The sequence below is a fragment of the Tauraco erythrolophus genome, chromosome 7 (genome assembly GCF_009769465.1).
Source record: "Tauraco erythrolophus isolate bTauEry1 chromosome 7, bTauEry1.pri, whole genome shotgun sequence".
Taxonomy (NCBI): domain Eukaryota; kingdom Metazoa; phylum Chordata; class Aves; order Musophagiformes; family Musophagidae; genus Tauraco; species Tauraco erythrolophus.
Window position 1 is genome coordinate 39,368,475 of NC_141471.1, and position 26,580 is coordinate 39,395,054.

The following is a 26,580-nucleotide window of genomic DNA, read 5'->3' on the forward strand; positions in this document are numbered from 1 at the left end:
TGTGGATTGTTGAACTTTTGCCTCTGTCACTCAGCACGATCCCCTCTCTGCCCTTCATCCTTTCGCTGTGTCCCCTTCAAAAATGCCTGACCGGGTACGTTGCGCTCTCTGTGCCTTGGCTGGTCGCTGGCATAAAATCATTTGCAAACAAACCCAGCTGCCCTGTGATGGCAGGATGCTTTTTCAGTGCTGCTAGCACTGCCCTAACAGTTGTGATTGAAATGAGAGTGGATTTTGTGGGACTCCTACGAGAAAAATCATTTGGGTGAGGATCAATGTGTTAAAGCTGGTTCCAGCTGTTACTTGCTTCACTTGAACCTTTAATGTCCCTCAAACAAGTGCTTTAAAAAGTGATACCATTGTCGAAGTGCTAAATCTGTTAACTTCATTACCTTTAGGGGTTTTTGGTATAGATTTCTGCTGTTAATGTGTGCATCATCAGAGTAAAATTGCAATAGGAGCATTTCTAGAAGCTGCTCTCTAGGTGAGGTGGTAATAGCTCAGAGGAGATGAATGAATTGTCACATACACTCTTGTCTGCTGTCCCTCATGGATATGGACTGTGAATTTTTATCCTGTCGAATTGTTGCGCTACAAAATTAAGGCTGCAAAACATGTTCCAGTGTCTGGGATTGCCCTTCCCAAAATACTGGGTAGCCTTAGGAGGCTGTATGGAAAGAGCAGGCAGTGGTTTGGGGTGCAAATTTCTTGTATCAAGATAACCCTTTAATTGTATTACTTCTATTCGCTGTATGAGGAAAAAAGGGGAAAAGTTTCAAGTTTGGTCTGTGCAAGATACTCTTTTGTTACATGCTGCTCCCAACTAGAAACAGAGCTGTGACTGACAGGATGAAACCAGGGCCGCATGACCTGAACTTAGGCTCATGAGAGGTACACACCATCAGCCGTTAAGAGCTGGATTGTGAGATTTAGTGCGTGCACCCAGTAGTTGAGATTGCAGGCGTGTTGCGATCTCAAAAATGACTGTTTTGTCCATTTGTGACGTGGAGATTTCCATAGCCTTAATTCCCCAGGGAAATCCTTATCCATGGGACGTTACTGCAGTAAGACAGCAGTCATCCTTCTGGGTCAGTGTGAAACGTTTGTGTTGTATCGGTGAGGAGATGCAGGTGGCTCAATGCAGAAGTCAAGTTTTTCTCAGCACAGTCCATCACAGCTCAACAGTCTTCTTTCTAAGCTGGGAATAAGATCTCTTGACTTGATTCTGTGTTTTGGCTGTTAAATGCATCCTCTAACTGGAAAATATGACTTTCCTCGTAACTGGAAGGTGGGTGTTTTGTGGTGACAGTTGCACAAAGGGAAGGTGGTACATCTTGGCCAACAGCTGCTACCTGAACAACCAGGAGCAGGCTGGGCTTTAGCAAAGGTGTGAACCCAATGGTGTTCATAGACTTACATCAGCGCTGGAAACTGGGGAAGGACATATGTTGGATTTTCTCTTGCCTTTTGCAAGACACCAGCACTGCCTTGGTCCTGTTTGAGCTGAGTTTTCAGCAGCTCTTGTCCAGCTGTCAGTCATTGACACAGTGCTGGACAGAAGCTGTGGCTCGTCTGCCCTTGGGCGCTGGGCAGTAAAGCGGTAGGTGGTGGTACAGTGAACACATGGCACAGCTTACTTTGCTCAGGGTGGGGTGAAAAGATGGATGTTGCTTGCACTTGCTGTGAGATGTCTTTGAGTATCAGAGCAACCACTCTGGGACTCTCTTGCAACCCTGCGTAGAATAGCAGGGCTCTGCTCCTGCTCCGCTGCTGGGCTGTGGGCTGCAGCCAGCTCTGGGCTCTTAGCCGTGGTATTAGCAGTAGGGATGTGATGAAGGCTTTAATTCCTCCTATTAGGCGGATTAGCCGTAACATGGAAATTTCAGAATTATCTCCTATCCGCACTTAAAATCTGAATTAAGGTCAAAGAAGTCCAAGGACTATCTATTGCATAAGTTCTTATAAAGACTTACGCTGAAGTTCAAGAAATTAATAATCACAAAGCATTGCATAATTCTAGTGGAAAGCAAGCGATAGTAAAAATCTGGGTGTCTGGCGTTTGTGCCTTATAGAAATGCAACTGGAACTGGCATCTCTTAATTGCAGCTTGTTTTCCAGGTCATCAGTTTGACTTCTTGGGTATGTAATTCTCCCAGATGGTTTGGCTTTGTGGATGTTTGACATGATCTACGTGTCTTCAAATGTGTTTTTTTTTCTTCAGGCTTGGCACTTTGGAACGAATGCTGTCTGGAGTCTGAGTTGTGTAACATTAAGTTTTGAATTATGTCCAAATTTCAACTGTGTTATCAAGAAATGTCAAGTTTGCTCAGTGATAGCTGCAACCAAACTTCCTGAAGTGTAACGAGGGAAGTAGGCAGATCTTTCAGGCTGTGGAAACTTCTGGAAAAATGCTGAATTCTTAGTAAGCACAGACTGCTTAAATACTTTTTTCTGTAGAGTGCAATATCAGATCTTCCAGGTACTGTAGGTATTGACTTTAAGTTTCACACATGAGTGCAGTATGTATTAGGACCTTAACCAGTGTCTGTGAAGTTGTCTGGAATCTCTTCACTGTCTTCTATGGCTGAGATCTGAAGCTACTACTCACTTTTACAGTGCTTTGTGGTTTATTGTCTTTTTTTTTTCTTTTCTTTCCCAGCAAGGTCAATTTTTCCTGTTAATGGCTCTGTGCCTCTAACACAAGCTGTAGAAGTATGACTTATGTTTTGTCCTGCCTGTGCACCACCAGTATAAACGGGCTCAGTAAATTCTTTTTCAGAGTTATGTTAGTGCTGGCACCAGCAAGACCTTGAAAGGTTCAGCTTTAACTTTATATCTCAGGTGAAGTCTGAATGCTCAGTTCCAGAAATTGCAATATACCCGGGAGAGTTTATGGAGAGAGAATAAAACTGAATAAGCCCAAGACTTGTGTTCGTGGACATGTCTTTTTGCTGCTTTGCTTTTTTCCCCTGCTCTTTGTCTGCAAACGTGAAGCTCCTGTAGTTGAAGATTGTATCCCTGTTGCACTGCCCATGATTTGTCAGCCACATGCTATTTTTAGTTGGTTGTTTAGGATAACCTTCCCCTGGCTGCTGACTCAGCGTCAGTGAGTACCAGGTGGTTAGTGCATCTTCTGACAGAACCTTGCTGTGATTTATTTTTTTATTAATTGGTTTTCTTTTACAAAAATGTATTTTTATTAGTGTAACAATTCTGTTCTGAAAATATATGCTGTCCTAGTTAACAATTGCCTATCATTGTCTTTTTAATACACATCTAATGAAAAAGAGTTAGGTTCTGCAGAGGAAGAGAAATTGCTGCTTCCTCCTTAAAAAAAAAAAAAAAAGACCCAGAACGAAGAAGCCCAACCAAACAAAAAACTCAACAAAATATATTGACTCATAACGTGTTTTTAACCAGCCTCCAAAGTGATGGAGGCAGAGTGCTTTGTATGTTGGCTAATTGATTGCACAGCCTTTGATGGATGGGGTGCAATTTGGTTGAGCATCAGCTGCAGTTGTAAGCTGTAGGACCATGGCTGAGATGATTCATGTGCAGCAGCAGGATCTCCAGTCTGAATTAGAGGCTTGTATTGACTGTGACGCTGTGCATTATTTAAAGGATTGGTTCTGTGCCATTGAGTGTCTGAAGCAATTAACTGCTTCTCTCTGCTGAACAATCACCTCCTTTTTTTGTGAGTTCCTCCTTATCAATAGTGACTTTTAGGAGTGTTTCTTTATTTTGGTGGCAAGACAAATAAAAATCAGTCTTACTGTTTTGTTTTTTTTTTATTGTCGTTCTTGTGATTTTTTTTCCCCTCCATATAAAATAAAGAAGTATTGAGAATACTTTGGCATTTATAGTGGATTTATATTCTTCTAGAATAATGGAAGACTGTGAAAAAGGATTTATGTTCAATTTGTTTTCCAGGCACCCCGAAGGTTCAGTAGTCTATAGACCAGGTTGGCCTGGATGCCGTGATATTGGTTGTTTTAAAAACCCAACCAAACAAAGAAAACCCCAAACTGTACTCCTCCTATTGGCCTTTCTAATCTTAAACTGAGTTGGGCTTGGCTTTAGCAGTAGCCTAAGCAGTCAGTTCCTAGCTGGTAAGGAGCAGTCATTCCTCCAAAGGGGTGTCAGTCCAAGCCCAGCCTGGGGTCCTGCAGCACCGTGCTGGTCAGCAGGGCCCTGGTGTGGGAGACAGCAGAATTTAGGCACCTCTTCAGAAACACGTAGGAGCCACGTGGCCCTCATGGTCTTGTCAAAGTGTTTTTCCAAGAGACGGTTTGCTGGCACAGTGTGAGAGCTTTGGTATCTCGCTCCATTGATCCTGGCTGGAGAAGCTTGTTGCAGCTCAGTAACCAAAGCTGCTTTTCTCCAGTGACGTTGCTGCCTCATTTCTTCTTAAGTTAATAGGCTTGTAGTTTTTAATTAGACGTAAGATGGCTGTCATGTCTTGTTTGTATATATTTTTTCATACTGCTGCAGTACTTCCAAAAGAAGAAAACAAAAGAGGTAATTTATTTCTGAGGTTGGGCAGCAGGGTGGGCAGAAGTGGTACCCAGAACTATTGGGTTTGGTCTAGCCTGGTGCTTTGATTATTCTCTGGGAAGGTATCCAGAAGTACAAGTCATTAATTCAAGATTACTTTCTATGTGGGCAGCATGGGAGTTTCAAGAGCTATTGAGAATTTCTTTGTTGAACGATGGTGTTCAGAAATCAACACATCCGCCTCTGTCCCCTCCTTCTCTTAATTTTCAGAAGTTTCTTGCCCATTGCTTTTCAAGACAATTTGGTTATCCCTTCCCACAAGGGAGGAAGACATGTAAAGCACGACAGCTGGTATGGCTTTTGGAAAGAGTGAAGAGGTGGGTTGAGGAGTGATGGAAGGAATTGAGAGGTGGTGGACTGAAAAAGTGGTTTGGGAAGAGAGAGTCAGTGATGCCATGTTAGCAAAACTACTGAAAATGACATATGACGTCTCAGGAACACACCGCTGAGGTCCAGCTGCCTGCAGAAAGGACGCGTAGCTGCCAACAAGCAGGGGTTTTCCCAGGCCTATCCACAAATGTTACTGCTTCAAAGAGTTTAATTTTCCTGGGGGAGCTGAGAATCTTTGAGGCCTTAGTTGCAGTAAGTCCTGAATGAGAGAGGTGGTGGAATTGCAGGGAGACAAGTAACTGAGAAATGCAGTTTTGTTTTTCAGGCTGGCAGCCTCGATGGTTTCTTCTCTGTGGTGGCATCCTGTCCTATTATGACTCTCAGGAAGATGCCTGGAAGGGTTGTAAGGGAAGCATCCAAATGGCTGTGTGTGAAATTCAAGGTAACTAAGATACAGTAACGTTCAGATGCATTAAGTTTGTCCAATAATGTTGCATTTGAGATGAGATTTCAGGTCACAAGAGCTGTTTGGCAGCTTGATTTCTTTGGTGTGTATTTGTAGTAACGCAGTAACTTGATCTGTATGACAGTTTTTATTCTATATTATTTTGAAAATGTTAAGAGGGCTGCAAGGCTCTAATGTAATGGATATTCTATAGGCAGGTGGATCACTGCTTTTCATGGGCCGTGGTGGAATGTCACACAGCTTTAAATGACTCTTCATAAGCACAAAGCTGAAGCAAGAAATATAAATAATAAGCTTCAGTACTAGGTCTGCTCACTCATATTGGATTATTTGCTGCATCTTTGAGGTTCAGTTATGGGCTGGAAAGCTGAAAGAGAGGCTTGCCAGAGAGAATGTCCTTTCCATAAAGACTCTCAGCTGATACTATCCTGGTCACAAAACTGCCTTTCATAGCCCTTTGTCTGATAGCTGTTCATGTGTATGTCCTGTCTATTCCTTAACTCTGAAGAGAAGACATAAAATGGCAACAGGGGAAGTTTGGGGTTTGACCTGCCACTTAACAAATCTGTTAGGATATTCAGTTGGGCTGGGAAGGGTTGAGGGACCGATCTAAAAATCTATGTTGCTTCCAGTTCATCCTGCAGATAACACACGAATGGACCTGATCATCCCAGGGGAGCAATACTTCTATCTGAAGGCAAGAAATGCAGTTGAAAGGCAAAAGTGGCTGGTTGCACTAGGAACTGCCAAAGCCTGTCTGACTGACAGCAGGACACAGAAGGAAAAAGGCAAGAACACCCTTTTGCTGACACATACTGTTTACTTTTTATTTCCCCATCCTTAGCCTAGTAGATGTAGACACAAAGATGACAAAATCCATACCTGAACTCTGTGTCCAACCTGTGCTTCAGGTCTTTGGTGCTGCTAAAAGCCAAACCATGTGCGAACTAACTAGAAATCTCAGGTGTTAACTCTCAATGCAGGGATTTGAAAACTTCGGCTTTTCCTGAAAATATGCTATGTATAAATCATTAGAAAACCATGTGCTGATGGGTTCTGTAAGTACAAGGAGTGAGTAGCTCCTGACTGTGGGTCACTGGGATGCAGACTGTGCGTGAAGGTGAGACCTCCCACCTTGTGCAACTGTCTTAGTGTGATGACCCAGCCTCTCATGCCAGTGGCTTTAGAGCTCAGACCATTTCCTTCCATGTTCTAACTGGGCTGTCTTGTGCACTTCAAGAATCCCTTGGCAATTAAAATACAGGTTTGCGATTGGTTTTAAATGTGCATACTAGTATTTGAAAACTGAAATCTGGTCATGGTCAGGCCATGAAAATTAATTCACTTAACTTCTTTGCTTTCACTGACACTTTCACCCCAGTGAAAACCTCTCTTGCTTACAAGCATGGTGTTATTCATAAATCAATATGAGACCTCATGCCTTAACCTTGCGTAACCTCAGCACAATGACTGTGCAGAAGATGGGAAAACAGCAAATTCATGTATCAGTGATTCTAAGCAAATGCAGAGGGGTGGGCATTTCCTTTCCCTGAGGTGAGGAATCACTTCTCCTCTTAGCCTTATGTGCTTCTTCACCAGGCTTTGCATCCACCAGTTCAAACTGGGTCAGAACTGAGCAGAAGATGCTACTGTAGGTCCTACACAGAGTGGGGATATGATGTGCAGTGTCTAGGAGCAGAACAGCGTTATATCTATACACTGACATACAGTAGCACAGGGTGAAAAGCTGCTGATGTATTTGCAGAACTAAACAATGTTAGTTAACAGGCAAATTGATTCATTTTGTAATTCAGGGACTCTAATGTAAAAAAAATTACTTCTGAAAAATCTCAGGTTGACTGTTAGTCATATCTGGACTAGTCTGCTCAGTTCTGTACTCTACAGTACAAGAAACATATGAAGTCCAGGAAAGGGCTACTAAGATGATTAAAGGATGGGAAAGCATAAGAAAGATGGAGCCAGACTCTTCTCAGTGACAGAGGAAAAGGGCATAAATTTAAATACAAGCAACTCCATTGAGACATAAGAAAAATGTCTATATTATAATTTATGACCAATCCAGCTCATCTTTTTGAGTTGATAGAAAATGTTTTGAAATAAGGAAGTACTGATTGAATTAGATTGGATAATGCTATTTCAGCAACTTTCCAAAATTGCATACTGCAAGATGGATACAATAAGTTTAATTCTTCTTTTGTTTCACTTTTAGAGTTCACTGAAAACACAGAAGCCTTGAAGACTAAAATGTCTGAACTTAGACTGTACTGTAACCTCCTTGTTCAGCAAGTGCATAAAACAAAGGAAGCCAGCATTTCTTGTGTATCAGAACCAGAGGTACAGCTCTGTTTTTTGTGTAGACCACATCTGTAAAGTCTTGAGCATTGTGGACTCTTCTGGTTAGCCAGTGTAGTATTCGCTCACAGCTACTTAATATTGCACCCTCTTTCCTGTGGGAAATAATGTACCCATAGGAACAGTTCTTGTTTAAATGGAGTAATACTGTATTGTTGTGAATAACTTGCTCTGTGTTGAGGTAGCAAGTAGTGAGATGAGATATGATATCTGTGATCTAGATAATAACTTCTCTGTAGGTGATCATGTCTATATAGTGATCAAAAAAGCAAAACATTTCGTATAAAAAGATAACTTGCAAGAAGCACACATTTGTCTGCCCTTGAGTCATTAATATTCTGCTCAGTAAAACACTTCTGTTCTCAACCAAAACCCTTAAAAGGTCAAGAGACAATGCAGACCACAAAAAAGCAAAATGGCTAGAAAAAGCTGCATGATTAGTCTCACTTAAGTTAAAGTTTCAAACTTTGCAAATCTTCCTGACCAAAGAAACCTCATTTAAGAGTGGTCTCCTAATGACAGTGATCTGCCCCTTGCTTTGAGAGAAAAATGTGTTAAGAAGGATGCACATCACTTGCTAGAGAAGCTGGTCTGGAGTTCCAGGATGCCTCCTCCTGGAGAGATGCGTCCTCAAGTGCAGGACAGACAGGTTAATCATTTGTATGTCCAAACCATCTCCATAAAGATACCTGATAAACTGTTTATGGTGGGTTAACAGGCAGTGCAGAAGCATGATGTAGTGTGTAAATAACAAAGAAACACCGTTAGAACTTGGAGCTCACAGGTTTTGATAATAAACAAATAATGTGATGTTTATCCAGCTCATAGTTCATGCTTCTGCAGGGAAACTTGCTTTGCCTGATCTTACCACTATTTAACTGGAAAGATTTATTGCTAAAAGCATTTCGGTATCAACAACTGCACTTTGCAGAGATGAAGAGTATTGTGCCAATGTGATACTTCATTCTGCCTGTTTTTCAATTGAAGGTTTTTTTATTCCGACGGAATTTTTTAAAATTATTATCTACAGATCAATCTGTATCTATTTAGTTTGTTTACTTTTCTTTTCTCCTGTCAGTGGTGTCTTCTGGAATGCTATTGTTGAATATATCAAGGCTTAGTATTTAAAACACTTTTGACACCAGAGATAAGTAACTAAGAGGCATTGGTTTTAAAACACAAGCATACTGCACATGTTGTAGTGAGAGACTGGCAAGAGTGGTAAAGCTGTGAGGGGGAATAGCCCCAGTAATATGTGATGCCAGTTCTCTGAGCAGCTGACACATTGCGTTTTAATTCATGTTAAACAGAAATCGTGACAGAAGCAGTTGTGGGCTTTGTAGACATTAGTTGCTCCAAGTTGATCTTCTGTGGTGAGTCTATGTTTTCCAATCGGTTTCTTCCCACAGAGTGGGATTGATATGGGAGCTCTGTTAAAATCAACCTGTGACACCTTCCTGAAGACTCTTGAAGAATGTATGCAGATTGCAAATACTGCCTTCACTTCTGAGTTATTGCATCAGACCCCGCCTGGATCCCCACATTTAGCAGTTCTCAGAACAAACAAGGTAATGGCCAGTGTCCTTTTCTCTCAGTCTTGGCACGGATGGTAAGGCGTGCTTTTGTAAAGTAGCATTTGTAGAAGTAGGGCATGCATTTTTACCCATAGTGCAGCTAGTAGTCCTCTACTGGACATACTCTGCTATTTCTTGTGGTTTGCAAGTGAGGTAGGGCCATTTTTTAATAGGCAGTAACTAATCTCTTAACTTTTAATGATAGGTGAAAGTTATTAAGCACTAACTTTCAGGGCCTGATCCAGCTGCAGACAGTGGTGGTTCAAAACACACCTGACTGTATGACAAGTCGGTCCATTGTGGGAGCTCACAGCAATTATTACTCTTCTAAGCTACTGCAGCATTGGATCTGTGGTAATACGCCAACAGGAGCTGATGAGCTTATCTTTTTAACAAGGGCACTTTCTTGAATCCTGGATCCACAGCTACATATGCAAAACTGAAGCATCTCTGGCAAACAGCAGATTAAGGTGTGTGTAGGAAGGTAGATGCATCACTGCATCTGAGAATTGATATTACTTCACCGTACCTGGTATCTGGCCTCAGATTTCTTCTGTTTTTTCATAATTTTTTTCTTAAGTAGGAAAAACATCATTGCAAAAAAAAATCACTGCCTTGTTTCTTTTTGACATGCTGCGTGGTGCCTCACTTGGCGCTTGTTAGCTAGCTTCCAAAAGAACTCTCCTGGTTTTCTTTTTTCTTTTCAATATTTTAATGGTGTAATAATGTAGCACCTTTTTCGTGTTTGTCTGTATACTCCCTCCAGGTCAGAGAATTAGTGAGCATATGCTTGTTTTTTCAGCTTTTTTGCTGACTCCAACTTATATTTAATAAAATGTGAAGTTTGAGAAGCATGATACAGCCTTCTTGCTTTAAAAAATATTCTTCCTTCCCACTTATCTTACAGGTAAAGCACTCTGTTTTGTCCAGTCGCACCCCAACGGAAAGGTATAATAAGTCTTTACTGTCAATCTCTTTCTAATCTGTTTTTGATGGTGTCTGTTCTTTCCATATTTTTACTCTAATATTACTAGTACTGGATGGTGGCAGAATTGTATTGCTTTGAGCTGCGTACTTGGAAGCAAACACAACAAAAAGTAGTTTGCTCACCCCACTTCATGTCTCTTCTTTGTCAGCCTTTTCCCTTTTATTTTTCTCAGCCATCCACTTGGTGACTTACTGATCAGTCACCAGCCAACTCTATCCCACTTCAGTGATCTTTCCTGCATCTTAGGTTCCACTCCATAAGCTCATAAAATCACTCATGGGGAACAGGCTATGATTTGTGGAGTACATGGCAAGGGTATATATTTTAAAGTACTAATGAGGGCATATTCTTTTAGCTACGATACCTGTCTGTGATTTTCTTTTTTGTAGTAATTTTTTTTTTTTTATTATGTCTTGCTTTAATAAAGGTCATTGTAAATATATTCAAACTCTGTAAACTGAGGTTGAGTCGTTAATCCTACTTGCTGCAAAGACCTGCCTGGTTCCTTTTGTTATTTTAGACAAGTTCTTTTGCTCAGAGCAGCCTATGACAGGCTATAATTTCTGTCAGCTATTTTTCTGTTATTGTTATTTGTGTGTTTTTGCAGGAAGAAGCTTACCAAGCAATGTTTTGTACACTAACCATTATTCTTTCCCTTTCTTCAGGCAGATGGAATTGAACCCCTGTGAAAATGGCTCTGTAAAAGCAGAAATTAACCATCAAGAGCAAACCCTTATTAAAAGTCTGGAGTGTTTAAACCTGGAAACAAATGAGGGGAGCAGTGATGTTTCTGTTGAAGATCACATAGCAGAGGATTTGGCAGGTAAATATATGCACTGTCTTTTATCCAGAATTGTTTCTCTTTAAGCATAAATGGAGGGAGGTGTAGGCTGCCTGTGAGAGTGCCAATACCTTGCTTCCCAGGAGAGGGAACATCAGTGTATTTTATTCTGATCTCTGCCTGTGATCAAGCCTTCCCAGCATAGCTCCTGCCCTTCTTGATAGCTAACTTGGGACTGAATGGGGAAGGAAATTAAAAATTCTTTTTTAGGCAAGTGGAGACTCCTCTAGATGATGATTGATGTGTGTAACAATACAGCCTGGCGGAGCTTGGGCTCTTCTTGCACTGTGGACAGAGACATTATTCCCAGAGGCTCTCCGCTGGGAATGCCAGCACCTCTGCTAGTATGTAGGTGTCAGAAGGGGGACACTGAAGCTTTGTGTACCTGTCTGGGAGGGGTTGACTTTGTAGTCTCTCTTGATTGCTTTGACAAATCTTTATAGAAAATTAACCCTTTTTCTGCAACTAAGAGTATACTAGAAAGCACCTAATTTCTTCCATTACCTTAGCAGTAGCATGAGACTTGGAGTTATGCATGACTTCAGTAAAACACTGTTGAACTAATTCAGTATAAAATTTCTTCCAACATAGCTATATTGTTACGGGCTGCTGAACTTAATTTTCATAAGTCTGTACAAGTAACACGATTTCTGCTCGTCCTGTTGAATGGACTGTATTGTTCTTAAACAGTAGCTTTCTCTTTCTGGCCATTATTCCAAAACATATGTCTGCAGTCAGTGAATCAGCTAAAGTTTTAAGCCCGAGTTAATGAATGTGGTGGTTTTTATTTTACATGGGTTCTCTTTGGAGTTTTTTCCATTTCTGTGGCTGGTGTTGTGTAGTGTGGTAAGCCCCTGCAGAATAACGTGCGTGTCACCATTTGGTGCAATATGTCAAGAATACAGAGCTAAAGCAAGGAGATCAAACTAATTCAAGGTTGTTGGTGTCATTTAGCTACTGAGGTTGTTCCTGTGCAAAAAAGAGAAAAGCATACTCCTTCTTGGGTACACACACTTGAGTTGCGGAGTTTTGCTGGCAGTATGAGGTAGAGTAGGACGTGCAGTGCATAGCACTGCTGTGGAGTTACCGTAGACTTGGGCTGTTTCTCTGCTCACCAGCCCGTATATCTTGGTGAAAGACAGATTAGTGACATCTGTCAAACTCTGATTCCTTAGCAGAGTCATTTTGCTTGTCATTTCCTTGAGGAGAATGACTGAAGTCACATTGCTATTATTGGGTGCGAGCAGTTGTTTTTTTCACCCAGCATCAGGCTTATTCAGTGGTTCTGCAAGTAATAAGGACTGCTGCAAGCTTGCTTTCAGACTTCACTTGGAGGAACAACGTTCCTTGCAGCTTGATCCCTTCAGCCAGAAGCTCAGTTCCACTTTAGGTCTGTAATCCTCACTGGCACTTGGAAGTGTTTCTTTCCTAAAGAGGCAGGTTCTCTTGGAAATCTTGGATACTAGTTTGACAGTCTGGCAGCAAGATATGCTGTAGCCATGGCTTGTACGGTGCAGATGCTGTGAATATGTCATTTTTGCTTCTTGACTTGGTCTCTGCAGTTCTCCATGAGGTCAGAAGGTCTTCCCACACATGGGATGTATATGTTTGTCTTCCTTTGGAGATGCTTGTGCAGTGCTCTGTTTATTTGAAGGAGATGCACTTGACCCCAAAGAAGAAATAAAACAGACCACAGTGGGGAAGAGGCACCTGGATCTTCTTCTGGGAAGCTTTAAAGATATTTGTACAAATCAAGGAGAACTTAAGTTTACTTACTTATCAGAAGGAGCAAACAAGTCACTGTTATTCTTTTGCTTTTGAAAATGCACTGTGCTGCATTATTGGTACGGGGGAAGTTACAGCTATGTGTGAAGTAATCTTTCTTTCAAGGAGATGAGTCTGCTGCACCCAATTGCTTCTTCAATGCTCTTCTCTCATAAGGCTGTCCTCGCTGAGACTGTGTGGGCTCACCTGCATTGGAGCCTGGTGCTTGGTCTGTCTGATGGAAAGAAATGAGGAGGGGACTGGTTGACATGTGGTCTGAGCACCCGACAGACCTGTGGTGAGAGTCATGGTGCTGGCAGGGAAAGCTCTTAAACTTGCAGCATCCAGATATCCAAGTGCCTTCCTTCAAACAGAAAGCATCTTGATGAGCAGGAATAACAATATGGGCATGTGGCTGTTTTCTTTTTTTATTTTTGTTTTTCTTCTGTTTCCTATAAATGCAAGGCATTAAAGAAGATGGAGAGAACAAGCTGCAAGCTGTAGAAAGCTGTGGTGCCCACAAGTTGTTGCAGTCGGAAACAAATTCTTTAAGTGGATTGACTCTGTGTGAGGAAGACAGAAATGAAAATGATTCTCCTACCTTCTTCAGTGTCATGAGCAATAGGTAGTACAGATTTAAATTAAAAGGATTATTGAAACTTTGATAAGCCTTTAGTTGACTCATTTTTAAGACTCTTCTGTCTGTAAAGTTGTGTTTGCTGAGGTTATTTAACAAGACTGCATGCAGCACAGTAATTGAAGATATCCTTTGTAGAATTAGCTGTACAGAGTGGAGTGGGAGGTTTTTTCCTTGTTTGTAATTGCAGGCCTTGCTTGCACACCACCAAATGTGTATTTCCTGCAGTCATTTACTTTAACCTAGTGGAACAAAAGCCATGTTGGTGGTTCTGTGTCTATGAATTTTACCTCTATGCAATTGAAGTGGGCATGAAACGTAATTTTTCCTTTAGAAGTTGCACAAAAGGAGTTGTTAACGTAACAATCTTTCCTGCTTGTCCTGGACACCAGGTTCAGTGATATAGAACTTCGGGAGGAGGAGGGCATACCAACAGAAGAGTTTTTGGAGTCATGTTACGCAATCGTACCTGTTCTGGGTAAGAAGCTCCTTCTTTTTTTCTGACTCCTTTTGACTGCTGCCAGCTGTGAGAAAAGGTGGAGCACTGGGTTCAGAGAATCAGTTTCTTCACTAAAGTGATACAGTAGAAACAGTTCCTATCAGCAGAATCTATTTGACTGGTACCGGAAGGTGTTTGTTACTCCTTCGCTTTATAGAGGATCCACTGTCATTTAGATGGGACCCACGTAAAGCTGTCTGGAAATCTGTGGGTCTATCTGGAACAGCAGTTTCTTCCCCTTGGAAAAGCAGCATGGATGCCTTACATGTCCAGTACAGCTGACAGCGCAGCATCAGCTGTGCCAGCTATTTGATTTTTCCAGACTCCTATCTCAGCTAGTGCAGCCCCGCCACTGCTTGGCCCTTGCATCTAACAGTGGCTGTGAGGTCCCTGTGAGCATGTACCCTTTGGAAGACTTCCAAATTGTAGGTCGGTGTTTTTTGACACTTACGCCAACTGGGGTTGTTTGGTTCTACACCAAAGACAGACTTTCGTTTACGTCATTCATTTAGTATTCTCCTGCATTTAGAAAGATTGTTGAGAGAGTAAATTAAATGAATTGTTATTAAGACATGAGGACTGGAAAAAGGCAGAATTTTAAAATATGGCCTTTTTTTTTTTTTTCTAGACAAGCTGGGACCAACTGTTTTTGCTCCTGTTAAAATGGATTTTGTAGGTAACATTAAGGTAACAGCTTATTTTTAGCACTGATTTTTTTTTTTTGACAAAATATCTATTTCAGGCACTAAAGCTTAAGAATCTTTGTTGTAGGAGTCAATACTGGAAGGCTGTTTAATATTTAATAACGTTACCGTCTGTCAGATCAAAATACTGAAATGCCCCTAATTCTGTCCTTACGCTACCTGCTGTGTTTAGATCCAGTTGTTATGCGCAAACTTCTAAAATCCTTGATTGACTGCCAAGTAAAACATCTGTTAAAACTAATAAATATGATCTTGATTCTGAGCTGAATAGATTGTGAGTCATGATGTGATGGTAGCAATATTGACTTTAGACTGTAAAACAAATGGAGGAGGCAAAAGACGCTCTTTCCTCAACCAAGTAGGAGGAAATGAGTATGTTGAGAAGCAGCTTCTCAGCAGGTTGGGGCAGACCCTGCAGCCTCAGTTCTTGTTCTGGAAGCTCTTCCAGCTCCAAGTCTGAAAATGTTTGAAGTGTTGCTTGTGAGTCAAGATGTATTCATAGTGAGACTCTTCATAGCTTTTTTTTTTCAAGAAAAATAAAAAAAGCAACGCCAACATATCTTCTGAGTGTATGATAAGGAACGTGGCGTACATTCAGATTTGTTTGGTGCAAAGTGAGACAGGTATTAGCTTATCTTACTGAAGGTAGCCACTGAAAGACTGAAAATAGCAAGGAAGAAGAATGCTATTTAAAAAAATAAAACTTTGAATATCTATTGTCAAGTGACAGGCAGCTACTCCTTTAATGTAGAAGAATCATCTGTTTATCTGCCCCTTATATATTTTCTCTCTCTTGTTTTTGTGAGGAGTTGTGTATAACAGAGTGGGGAATACATTAAAAAGCTTAAGCATGCTGATGACTGCGAAGTATAATTGAAAATTTGCAGCTTAGCAGTTGTCAGAAGGTAACCTTGCTTGTACTTGAAGCTCAGGGCAAATGGGACTTTGCTTGGAGAGCAGGTTGAGTTAACTCGTTTCCACCAGTGTGAAGGATGTCATGTGAACCTGAAGCACTTTGATAGACAGAAATGGTACGTTCCATGTAAGTCTTTGCCTGAGATGCCTTTTTTTGGTTGCATTAGCCAGATGGCTAGCTAGATGTGTCTTGGGTGGTGCCCAGTGTGGCAGGGCAGCCATGCCATGGGGAGTGTGTGATCTGGTTGGGGATCTGTGGTATCCCTTTACAGAGTCCTGGTAAATACGTGGTATTTATAGGACAGCCTATTCTTGGATCTTCAAAGCCTAAAGCTTTGCCTCTTGTTTTTTCTCCAGAAAATAAACCAGAAATTTATAACCAACAAAGAAGAGTTTGATACCCTTCAGAAGATTGTGCTCCATGAAGTGAATGCCGGTGTCGCACAAGTTAGAAACTCTGCTACGGAGGCTCTTCTGTGGCTGAAAAGGTAGTGGCCTTGTATCAGCTTACTCTATGAACTGCTAAGGTGGAATGAGTCACAGAATCATAGAATCATTTTGTTTGGAAGAGACCCTAAAGATCATCAAGTCCAACCGTTAACACTGCCAAGTCCACCACTAAATCATGTCCCCAAGTGCCACATCTACATGTTTTTTAAATACCTCCAGGGATGGTCACTCAACCACTTCTCTGTGCAGCCTGTTCCAATGCTTGACAACCCTTTCAGTGAAGAAATTTTTCCTAATCTGCAATCTAAACCTCCTTCTTCTTTTCCTATCACTTGTTACTTGTGAGAAGAGACGAATGAGGGGCCGTTCACCAGTGCATACTTCTGTACATCAAGCAAGCTGGTTACTTTCCACAGGCTCTGTCAATCCAAACAAGCACAGTTCAAGATTAATACGTTGTCTGTGGTTGTATCACTGCCGCCTGAAAAAATGATCACAGGCAACCTTTTTTCCTATAAAAATGAAGTTACAGTGAGTGACTGATCCTGCTGGGCCAGAACATCAGCAAGGTGATTTCAGGCTGCAGCAAAAATGTTTTAGAAAACTGTTTTTCCTTAGGCGAGGAGACAGGCTGGAGGAGGTGGCTGCTTTTTTTCTTTTTTATTCAGATTGAAAATGGTGCCTTAATTCTGAGTTTTGTTGCACTTTTGAGTTGTATTTCAATTTTGGGGGCTTTGTTATGCTTTGGGTTACTTTGTTGTAAACATAATTTCTTTTTATTTCTTGGGTTCATCCTGACAGAGGCTTGAAGTTCTTGAAAGGGTTTTTGACAGAAGTGAAGAATGGGGAAAAGAATATCCAAACAGCTCTGAGTGAGTACCAGTTGCTTTATTCTTTGTGTGCTTCTGCATTTACATACTTGGCTATTTTCCTCAGCATTTAGAACCGTGTTTTCTTTTCTTCAGTGACTATTGGTGCAAGTAATTTCCAAGACATAACTTTTTTGAAAATCACTTTTTGAAAATGGCTGTCTGCAAGCAGATTACTAGATAACTGGTCAATGTTGATTTAATAGCAGATAAAGATTCCTTTAACTGGCATACTTTTGGCAGGGGAGAGAGTCATACTTAGGGAAAAAAGTGCTTTGTCTCATACCGTTTTCTCTTCTGGTTTGCAGTGAGAGCGCTTCTGAATTTATAGTTGCTGTTGTGTTATTTTTTTACCTCCTTGTGAGATTGGCCATCACTCTTTGAAATCACCTCTTTACCAGTATGGCTGTGAATTGCTTGTGTCAGTTAGAAGGGAGTTTGTAACAGAAGAGAAGGAATTTTTTCCAAGTACACTATTTCTGATAGTTATCGAGTCAGGCTAGTGCCCACAGCAAGTATAAAGCAAAATACAAACCTGTCTTAGACACTTGACTTGGTTATACCTGAATAAGACCCTTCCTATATGCATACAGTCAAATGTTATGATAATCTTATAAAACAGCTTTTTTTAAAGCTTTTTTGTTTTTAGCTTCATTTAAACAGCTAAGCAGTCGCCCTATAGGATTAGTAAAAGAACCACTACATTGAAGTATGTAAGCAGCTCTTGGAAGTGGGACTGTAAATACACTGCTACCAGATGTAGATGTTAAACACCACGGAAAGCCAAGGCACTTACTTGACCTTCTGAGTCTGAAGGCTTCAGCACTGTTTACTACTTGAATTGCTCTGTTCCCACAGCAGAGCCATGCTGCTGTTTTTTTTCCTCACTTCTTCCTTCTCTTTCTCCTCCTGAAAAACTCTTGCATATCTGTATCACCAGTGCAGCTTTGGCTTACTGTTAAGAGTTTCTTGTTTAGGAGTTACTCTACTATTTGAATCTCAAGTAAAGATGAGTTATATGTTCTCTTTCTACAACCTCAAATATCAAGCTAATGAAATGAAAATAAAAAATGGAATATCCACCAGTTCTTACAATCTTCTGAGGAACAAACAGCTTTCTAAAGGGATTTGTCTTTACTTGGGATTTAAATCTAAGCAAACTTCAACTTCTGGTATTTTTAAAGTCGCCTGTATTTGCTGATAAGGCAGAGAATAGACTTGTCAGTCCTATTTGCTTCTCAATACTCTTTTCCTCCCTATTTCATTGCTCTTACTACTGTATGCTTTTCTCATAGATTCTCACTCCTACTGTAAAGATAGAAAAGCTGCATCCCCCAGTCATTAGGCTGATAGATGAGGATTACTTCTTATTACAGCAAAACTTGTGACTGTGTTTTTCTGACTTTTCCACTCTTTCAATAATAACTGTCTGTAGTCTTTTGAGCAAATATCCTAAAGCAGCAAAATGTAGACATTGTTTTTCTTCAAGGTGAACGGCTCAGGGAAAGTATAATACAATGTCAGATACTTAAAAAGTCGACTGAAGGACAAGGAAGTGAGATGTTGACAGTGACAAACTAAGACTGGGAAAATATGGCTCAAAGATGTTTGGCTTTGTGTATAGAAAACTTGGTATATGAAAGTGGAGCTGTCGGAGCATAACAAGGGCCTTCATCAAAGGCTACACTCAGGGCCACTCACAAGTGAGATCCTGAGGATTATTTTAGTAAAGACCCAGTGCCTTCTGTTCCAGTGATCCTCTAAACCTGACCCTCAGGTGTAAAGAGAGAGATCTTGGTTAATGCCTGAGCTATCCACCTTGATTGAGGCTGGCTAACCATCAGCTTGCAGGATTGTTTCACCCTGTATATTGTTTTCCCAGACTTGCACTGAACTGAGAACAGAAGTGGTGTTGGTTGTGAAGCATAGCTAGTCAAATAAAAATTACCTTTGCCCTCCTGTCTGTTAGAACACTTACTTGCCATGGAGGAGTTGAAGGAGATTTGACAGCAGAGCTGAGACCCCAGTGCAGAAATCCCAAATCTGTCATCTTCTTTCAGTCATAACTTTGGTGCTCAGAAACAGCCATTATTTGCATCCAGTGGCAAGAATATATCCTTAAATAGTAATTTCTAAGCTCTCAGTTCTCTTTGTGTTCCAACTTAAAGCTGTCATACATTTCTCTTGATTTTTTTTTTTTTTCCCTTTAAGACAACGCGTATGGGAAGACATTACGGCAGCACCATGGTTGGGTTGTCCGCGGGGTCTTTGCGGTAAGTATGTGTCTTGGTTGCTCATGTGATCTTATGTTGTGTGTAATTAATAAACTATGTTGAAATTCTAAGCATTAAAAAGAATAGATTCCTTTGTCAGACCTTATCTGCAAGGTGAGGATTGTGTTTATCACTATGTTTAGTATTGGGCTTTCAGGGCGGAACCTGCTTTCTGGAGGCAAAACAGATCATGCTTGTGTGCATGGTTTTTTTCACTTTGTGTTTTTCAGCACAGTCTTGCAGGGCTATTAAATGAAGAAATGAGGGTTTGAGGTTGCTTTTTTGAGGATTGATCTGTCTTCGGATGTGAGCATTCAAGAAGGGATAGTGCAGAATGTGTCAGAGAGTTGAAGTAGAATAGATGGGCTAGAGGAAATGGTTTATTTTTTTTGTCCAGTCTGGCAGCTCCCCCTCGTGTCTATCACTGGAAATTATCACTGAAATTGCAAAAGGATAAAGGAAAGGGTCATCCAGGCAATCATGACAGACTTTGACTGGGAGAAACAGAAATGTTGGGTAGAGCTTTTTAAAGAGTGTTTTGAGAACGGGACTTCTTGTTTGTGTGTCACACTGGGTTGGGAGCTCACCTAACAAACTACTTTGAGGTTTGTATTTAATAAATTTCTAATATATGCTATTCATTTGTACAAAATATGATATACAAACACTTCCTAAAAATCAGACCTCTCTGAAGATGTCTTAAACTGGGGATCTACATAGAGATAACAAAAAATAAGTAAAAAGTTAGCCTTCCTCCCAGTTAAAAAATCTTAATATATGCACATACACATAAATACATTAAAGCTATGTGATTAAGTGCAAAGGGGAAAGTCTTAGAAGTTTTTTGTGACTTTAGTTTGGTTTCTTTTCCTGTTCTGTTTTGCAAATCTAAAAGCTTTGGTTCCTCTCACAGTTAGCTTTAAGGGCAGCTCCAACGTACGAAGACTTTGTGGCAGCTCTGTCTGTAGAGGAGTGTGATCCTCAGGAAGAAACATTTTACAAAGGAATGCAGAGGGACCTCAACATTTACTTACCAGCCATGGAAAAGCAGCTAAATATCTTGGACACTCTCTATGAAGTACATGGTTTGGAGTCAGATGAGGTGGTATGACTACAGCAAGACTGCGTCTTAAAACTTCAGGGACTGTGTCTGTTAACAAAGATTTATTTCATCTTGGTTTTTTTGGGACATCGTTTCTATTCATTGTATCTTTTCGGGTGGGAAGGGTGTTGTGAGTGTTTTTGGGGAAGGGTATGTATGATTTCTGTTTTTTTGTTATGCATGTTTTGTGTTTAAATGCAGAGGTCATAACTATGTCCGTGGTGAATGTTTTTGACTGTTTCTCTCCTGCCTGTGCACTTCCTCTTCTCTTCACCTCATAAAAGTAACAGGGCAGAATTTGGCCTTTGCTCCCGTACTTAGGAGAGAGCCGTGTGTGCAGCGGAGTGGTTGGGATCTCAAGGTGGAGCCCAGGCAGGTGCTGCTGGCTCTGGCTCTTCCATGCCCTGTGCCCACTCCCTGCGATGGTGTAGGAGGACAGAGGTAGTGAGAGTTGCTGTTGCCCTGGTAGCAGAAGAGAAGGGCACCTAAATGCCACCTTATAAGGTACACGGTGAATTTGTCTCTGAATTTGGGTTGAAGCTTTTTGGTGCAGCACCTCCCCAGATATTAGAGATCTTCACCACAAGCACAAGTGGTTGGCGGTCTGAGCTTCCCCAGGAACCAGCCTTTGAAACTGGGGGTTGTGTTCCCTGACTGTCTCCCAGTATGTGCCATGTTCTCCCTGTCAGCCCCTGCCAGTGGGCCATCTCCACAAGAAATTTGCTGGCACAGGCTGGCAGAGCCTAGCTAATTTCAACAGTGCTTTACAAAAGCAATTGAAGATCATGTCCATCGTCCTGATTTATTAAGGTTTTGGTTTAAGTTTTTCTTAAATCAAATTCGCACAAAAATGTAATATTTGCTTTTAAATTGAATACAGCTGGCAGTTTAAAAAGCAGATTTCATTAAAAGCCTTCCTAGGCTGCTGTTATGGGCAGAGACTTCATGAAAGTGGACATAGAAAGAGTAAAGCATAGGGGAAGCTAGAATTTGCCATGGAGCAATTACACATTGGGCTAATTACAAACCTTAAAATCTGGAATTATGTAGAAGTGACTGGAAGTTAAGAAAGTAAGATTTGCCCTTTTTTCCATTTTGCTGATACAGATATAAGTGTGTTCCTTAACACTGCAGCTATTAAAAATAATAAAGAAGTCCTTTCAGCTAGTTAAGGACAAAATTCTCTGTTGTGTTGGTGGCTAGAAGGCTGTCTGTGAATTACTGACTGCCCATTCAAGGCATAAGTGGGTCTCTCAGTGGGTGGGTAACCTAGGGCTTCGGATGGCTTTGTGCAGAGTTGAGTTTAACTCCTGGGCAGGAGGAGGGAAGGCTGTGCTAATGAGGTACTTAGAATTAGTAAATGTTGTAAATACAGGAGAAGTTTTAGTGTCGCAGGACAAGTACTGGCTTTTGCTAGGCTAAAAACCACGTCGTCAGTAAAATGAATGTACTGCAGGCCTGCTGCCCTGCATCACTCTGTGATGGGAGCCTCTCCGCACACCAAATACTTGATTCTTTCTAAAGAGCCTAGTGTTGTGAGCTTTAAGAAAAGCATATGATACTTGAAGAAAAGACCAAACATCAGACTTGGTGTATAAAGCAAGATAGCAGAACTGTAATTAGGCATTTGAAGAGTGTGACTTTCTTGTTCCTGTCATCTTCTCTGATTTTACCTGTCTATAATTTCTGCAAAGACCAAGAGAAATCAGAAGGATGTGGGGGTTTTCTTTTTTTTTTTTTTTTTTTTTCTGTAATTTAAGTAATATATATTTATGTTTGAGCACAAATTCAAAACTTTTGACCAAACCTCCATTCAATTATTTCACTACTTGCAGTGCTAAAATTGAAGCAGAAAGCCTTTGAGATTCGGCTGTCTGCTTCTTCTGAGCATGAGTGCAAAGAAACCACCCCTGCAGCAGAACAACCAACTCTCCACCCTATGTGATTTTCTGAGGGTTTTTGACTATTATGTGGGAAACTTTGCTGTAATAGTTCATAGCTGAATGCTCTAGGAAGGTAATGGAGACCACATTTCCACAAAATATCATGGAGAATAGGGGGAGAGCAGGAAGAGATCCCTCTTCTCAAGAAATTAATTGTGAGTTCGTGATGAAAATTGGCTTCCCTTTTTGCTCTCAGCTTTTCCAGTAGCAGGAAAGCATATTCAACACTTATTCTTGGAGGTATGTTTGGCGTTTTCTGTTTGTTGGGTTTGGTTTTGGTTTGATTTTTAACTAGCAAGAGAACCACTGGTTTGTTAGTAGTGCATCAGACCCAAAATTTGATGCAGAAAGCAAGGAGGCTTTATTTTGTAAGCAGAGAACTTAACAGCTTCATTGGGCCATTAGCTTCAGGAATTACTAACTTGTACCACTCTTCTTTCTTCTAACAAATGGAGAGTGGTCCATGTTGCATATCCTCTAATCAGCACGTCATGCCTCAGAGCAGGCTTTCTTGTCTTGCTCTTCTCTGTAAAGTTGGTCTTTCTGAGAATGTTCTTAGGAGACGGTGGCTTCAGGAGACCCCTGTGTGCTGCTTGTTCGACAGGAGACTTGCAGAGAAGGAATTGAGCAAGGTCTTCTTGCCTTCCAAACTTGCACTTCACCGTACACTGCTTTTGCAGGGCGTTGATCACTTCTGAGACTTACAAATGCTACCTTTCCAGTCAAACCACCACTGAGAAAGAAACCCATGCAGCATGTTGCAGAGTCAAACTCCAAGTTATACCTCTAAAATTGCAATAGACCACGTTACCAAGCAGAAGCAAATACAATGCTAGACAGTCCATTTCTTTCTTTTCTTCTGATGTCGGTTTGGCAAGCGGAGAGGATTGCTTTTGATTTTAATAATTGTAGAGAGCAAGCAACTCACTTTTGGCCTTCAAATTTAGAATAGGAGAGAAAGTTTGTGTTTTCTGTTTCATTTGTTTGGTTCGTTGATCGGTTGGGGTTGTTTTGTTGGTTTTTTTTAATGGCTGACATTTATGAGCAACTGACCTGCATACTCCTAGAGGTCCACGTGACTCTCAGATAACAGCACCCTTGCTTTGTGTACTTTACATGAACTGCTTTTGGTTTCTCAAACTACGCTAGTCTAAAGTTTTACTAGTCCCTTTCCTTTAGAAATACTTTCGGCTGTTTCCTTCTATGTCTAACAGTTGCGTATTCTCAGGGATTTTACTTAGCCATGGCAAAATATCAGTAATCACAGCCTTACCCTAAGGGAGTAAGGCTGCTTTTTGTGAAATTAGTATAGCCGAGCATAGAACTCTCATACGGTGTACGACAGTGACACAGTCTGTCCAGTGCACGTCCTCGCTGAGACATGGTAAATCCCAAAGCAACCTGATAGAAGTGCTGTCTAGTACTGAATGATGACTGTCAGCATGTTTGAATAGAGATCATACACGCAGCTTTGTAATATAGTGCCATTGGCACTAGAGCAGAGCTCCTAAATAATTTCAGTCAAGTTCTGCTTAGCAATCGGAGGCTTTTATTTATTTTATTTATTTTGTTGTTATTTTTTTAAAAACAAACTGTGTTCTGGAGCCACCTCTGCTGTTTTAAGACACCATACTCAGTTGCATATTGAAGTTCTGTGACGTTACAATTGTAAGATATGAACTGGATACTCCAGTGCTTTAGTGTGAACTTAAGGAGTCGTCGAAATATCCCATCTTGTCACCTTTGTAATATCGGTGCCCGTTTAACAGATGCACTTAGAGTTAAGGGCCATATACCTTTGCTTAAAAGCTTTTTGTAAAGCATCATCAGGATGTAGGTTACAGCTGTTTTCTTTAAAAAGGTTTCATAGCTTGAAAAGTGTCACTTGGTTGGCTGGACGTATAAAAAGCATGCCCAAAACATGCTCCAGTTTTTGCAGCATGCTTTGGCCAAGAGATGTGGACCATCGTAGAAAGCAGCGTTATGTATGTCCATACACAGAACCTTCTAACCCTTTCTTTTCATTATCAGTTTGGCTTTTGTGAAAAGTTTTAAGGAACCCTAAAATGCCTTTTAGACACCCAAAAAGATGATTAGCGTGTTGCTATGTGGCTAGCTTTCCCTCTTCACTCACCTGGCCACCACCTCTTCCTTTCTTTCCATCTCTCAACTTCTTTGCTGCCAGAGCTGTTGCAGTCAAGTTGAAGCATCTCTGTAAGAGCGCAAAGCAGGAAGTTTTGTAAGTGATAAAAACGTAAACTGGGAAAGTCAGACCTGACTTGTTTGGCAGGCAGCCAAACACACAGTCAGATGGAGAACGTGCTGCTTTTCTCTGAAATTTCTCCCAGGTTTGACGTATTTTGCCAGGTAAACCACACCACTTTGAACTCCTAATTTCATTGATGAAATTTAAATCAGGACACTCTTCAAAATTGGCAGCTCCACCTCTTTTGAGTGAAAGCCCAGGGATTTTTTTTTTTTTTTTTTTTTTAATTGACTTATTTCTGTTCTCTTGCCTGCGTAGGACTGATTAAAAAAAAAAAAAAAAAAAAAGAGAGGGAGAGAAAAGTGAGTGGGAATAACTGAATTTGTGCCTCTTGGCTACCCTCTGTAGTCCCTTGGTGAACAAACCCTGCAAACTACTGCATGCTCCAAGCAATATAAAATCACCCTTGTGCAGAAGGGGTGTCATAGTGCACTTAATGGCTCTGAGCAAGCCCAGGCAGTAGCTGATCCGGCCCTCAGGTCACACGAGAATTTAAGCACTTGCTTTGAAGTTAGAAGATAAGCATATATATATTTCACTTAAACACACGCTTACCCTCCCACTGTCATGCATTTCTTCAAAATGTGGTCTTTGACTATCATTTTAATATCCCTCTATTGGTATATTACCTCTCTCCATGAATATTCCAGCTGTGCTAAAGATTGTGGTGTTTTTTTTAAATATATGAAACTTCCTTGTTTTCATATCCTGATTTTTGCTTGACACCATTTGTTTATTTTGCATTGCAGTGTTCAGGGGACCCAAAACTTACTCTTTAATTCCTTTATGTAAAGCCATCTTGAAAGTTTGAGATTTATGTCTACTTGAAACTAAACAAGTAAAATGCATTCCAGAATATGGTGACTAAACTGAAAGCCAAAGCAGCTTGCTTTTGTGGTTTCCTTTCCTGTTTTCTTTCTTCAAGCCAATTTTGGGCATATGTTTTGTCAATGCCAAGCTGAGCTTACTGCAAGCCTTACTTATACATGCTAAAATATATTACATACATAATGAAATACCTGTAAAATGAAGAAAAGGTATATTGCCTCACATTTTAAATTACTTAATTCTAAGGGCTTGTTCTTGCCCCTAAAATCACCTCTTCCAGTGTTAAGCGTTGCACAAATTGTGCTGTTGTAAGCAGTTCAGTCTCAAAATACTTTCAAGTTTCCAGTCTGCGTCATCTCTCAAATCATACAGCATCTGTCTCTTTTCTTTTGGAGCATTGTTAAGACCTTTGTCAGACTTCTATATTATTTCATTATAATAAACTTATTTTAAATAAGCATGTTTTAAAATCTCACTTTCTCCTTGCATGGATTTGGGGGGTTTTGTTACAATAGAGGGCCTAAAGTGCTCTTCAGGACTGCATCTGTTCTAGGTACTGTGTGAACAGTCGAAAACAGTATGTTTCTGGTTCATAGAAACTACCTGTATGTATCTTTATATGAAGAATGTTAACACACATGGAGCCTGTTTTGATTACGAGAATAAAAACTGTGTCTGACAAATGGTTGTGGGTCCTTGGCCAGTCTAAATATATGAAGGCTGTAGTTAGAAAAGCCAGCCTGGCAATGTGAGAGGAATTCGTATTTTAAAATTGTGTGTATCTTGTGTCGTTTTGCCTGGATTTGAATCTCTTCTGTAGGAGCTTCTGAAGTCTTTGAAATCTGTGTGGTCATCTTGAGATACAGATGAAGACTAGTGTTCCTTACTTAATATGAGTGTAAGATCTCCCTTTTTCTCCCTTCCTTTCTCTTTTCCCATATAAACACAGGATGGACCTGAGCAAATCTGTGATACCCATTTGTTTCTCCATAGCAAGGGGAAGTCCCTCTGTTCCATCTCCACCTGGATGTTGCCATTTGTGAAGAGGTGGTGGCACTTTCTCAGCTGGGGAAGAGCAGATGAGACCAAGCCATTGCCTAACCAGCCCTGTGACAGGGAGGAGAATGCATGTATCCTGTTGCAGCAGGAGCAGCGCTGCTCAGCTGTGGGATGCAGGAGACTCTGGACTCTTCTTTAGCTAGTT

General features: G+C 40.8%; 1 protein-coding gene across 1 annotated transcript in view; it reads left to right on the plus strand.

Moving 5' to 3' along the window:
* Positions 1–24,833, plus strand: part of PLEKHA8 (pleckstrin homology domain containing A8) — a 30,409-nt gene extending 5,576 nt beyond the window's left edge. The window contains exons 2-14 of the mRNA XM_086614434.1: positions 5,210–5,326; positions 5,983–6,138; positions 7,581–7,705; positions 9,133–9,291; positions 10,205–10,245; positions 10,951–11,108; positions 13,356–13,515; positions 13,920–14,005; positions 14,655–14,713; positions 16,003–16,133; positions 16,897–16,967; positions 19,176–19,237; positions 20,151–24,833. Coding sequence (XP_086470560.1) covers positions 5,305–5,326; positions 5,983–6,138; positions 7,581–7,705; positions 9,133–9,291; positions 10,205–10,245; positions 10,951–11,108; positions 13,356–13,515; positions 13,920–14,005; positions 14,655–14,713; positions 16,003–16,133; positions 16,897–16,967; positions 19,176–19,237; positions 20,151–20,348 — 1,428 coding nt within the window. The 5' untranslated portion in view covers positions 5,210–5,304 and the 3' untranslated portion in view covers positions 20,349–24,833. The remainder of the gene's footprint in view (positions 1–5,209; positions 5,327–5,982; positions 6,139–7,580; positions 7,706–9,132; positions 9,292–10,204; positions 10,246–10,950; positions 11,109–13,355; positions 13,516–13,919; positions 14,006–14,654; positions 14,714–16,002; positions 16,134–16,896; positions 16,968–19,175; positions 19,238–20,150) is intronic.
* The last annotated feature ends 1,747 nt before the right edge of the window (positions 24,834–26,580 follow it).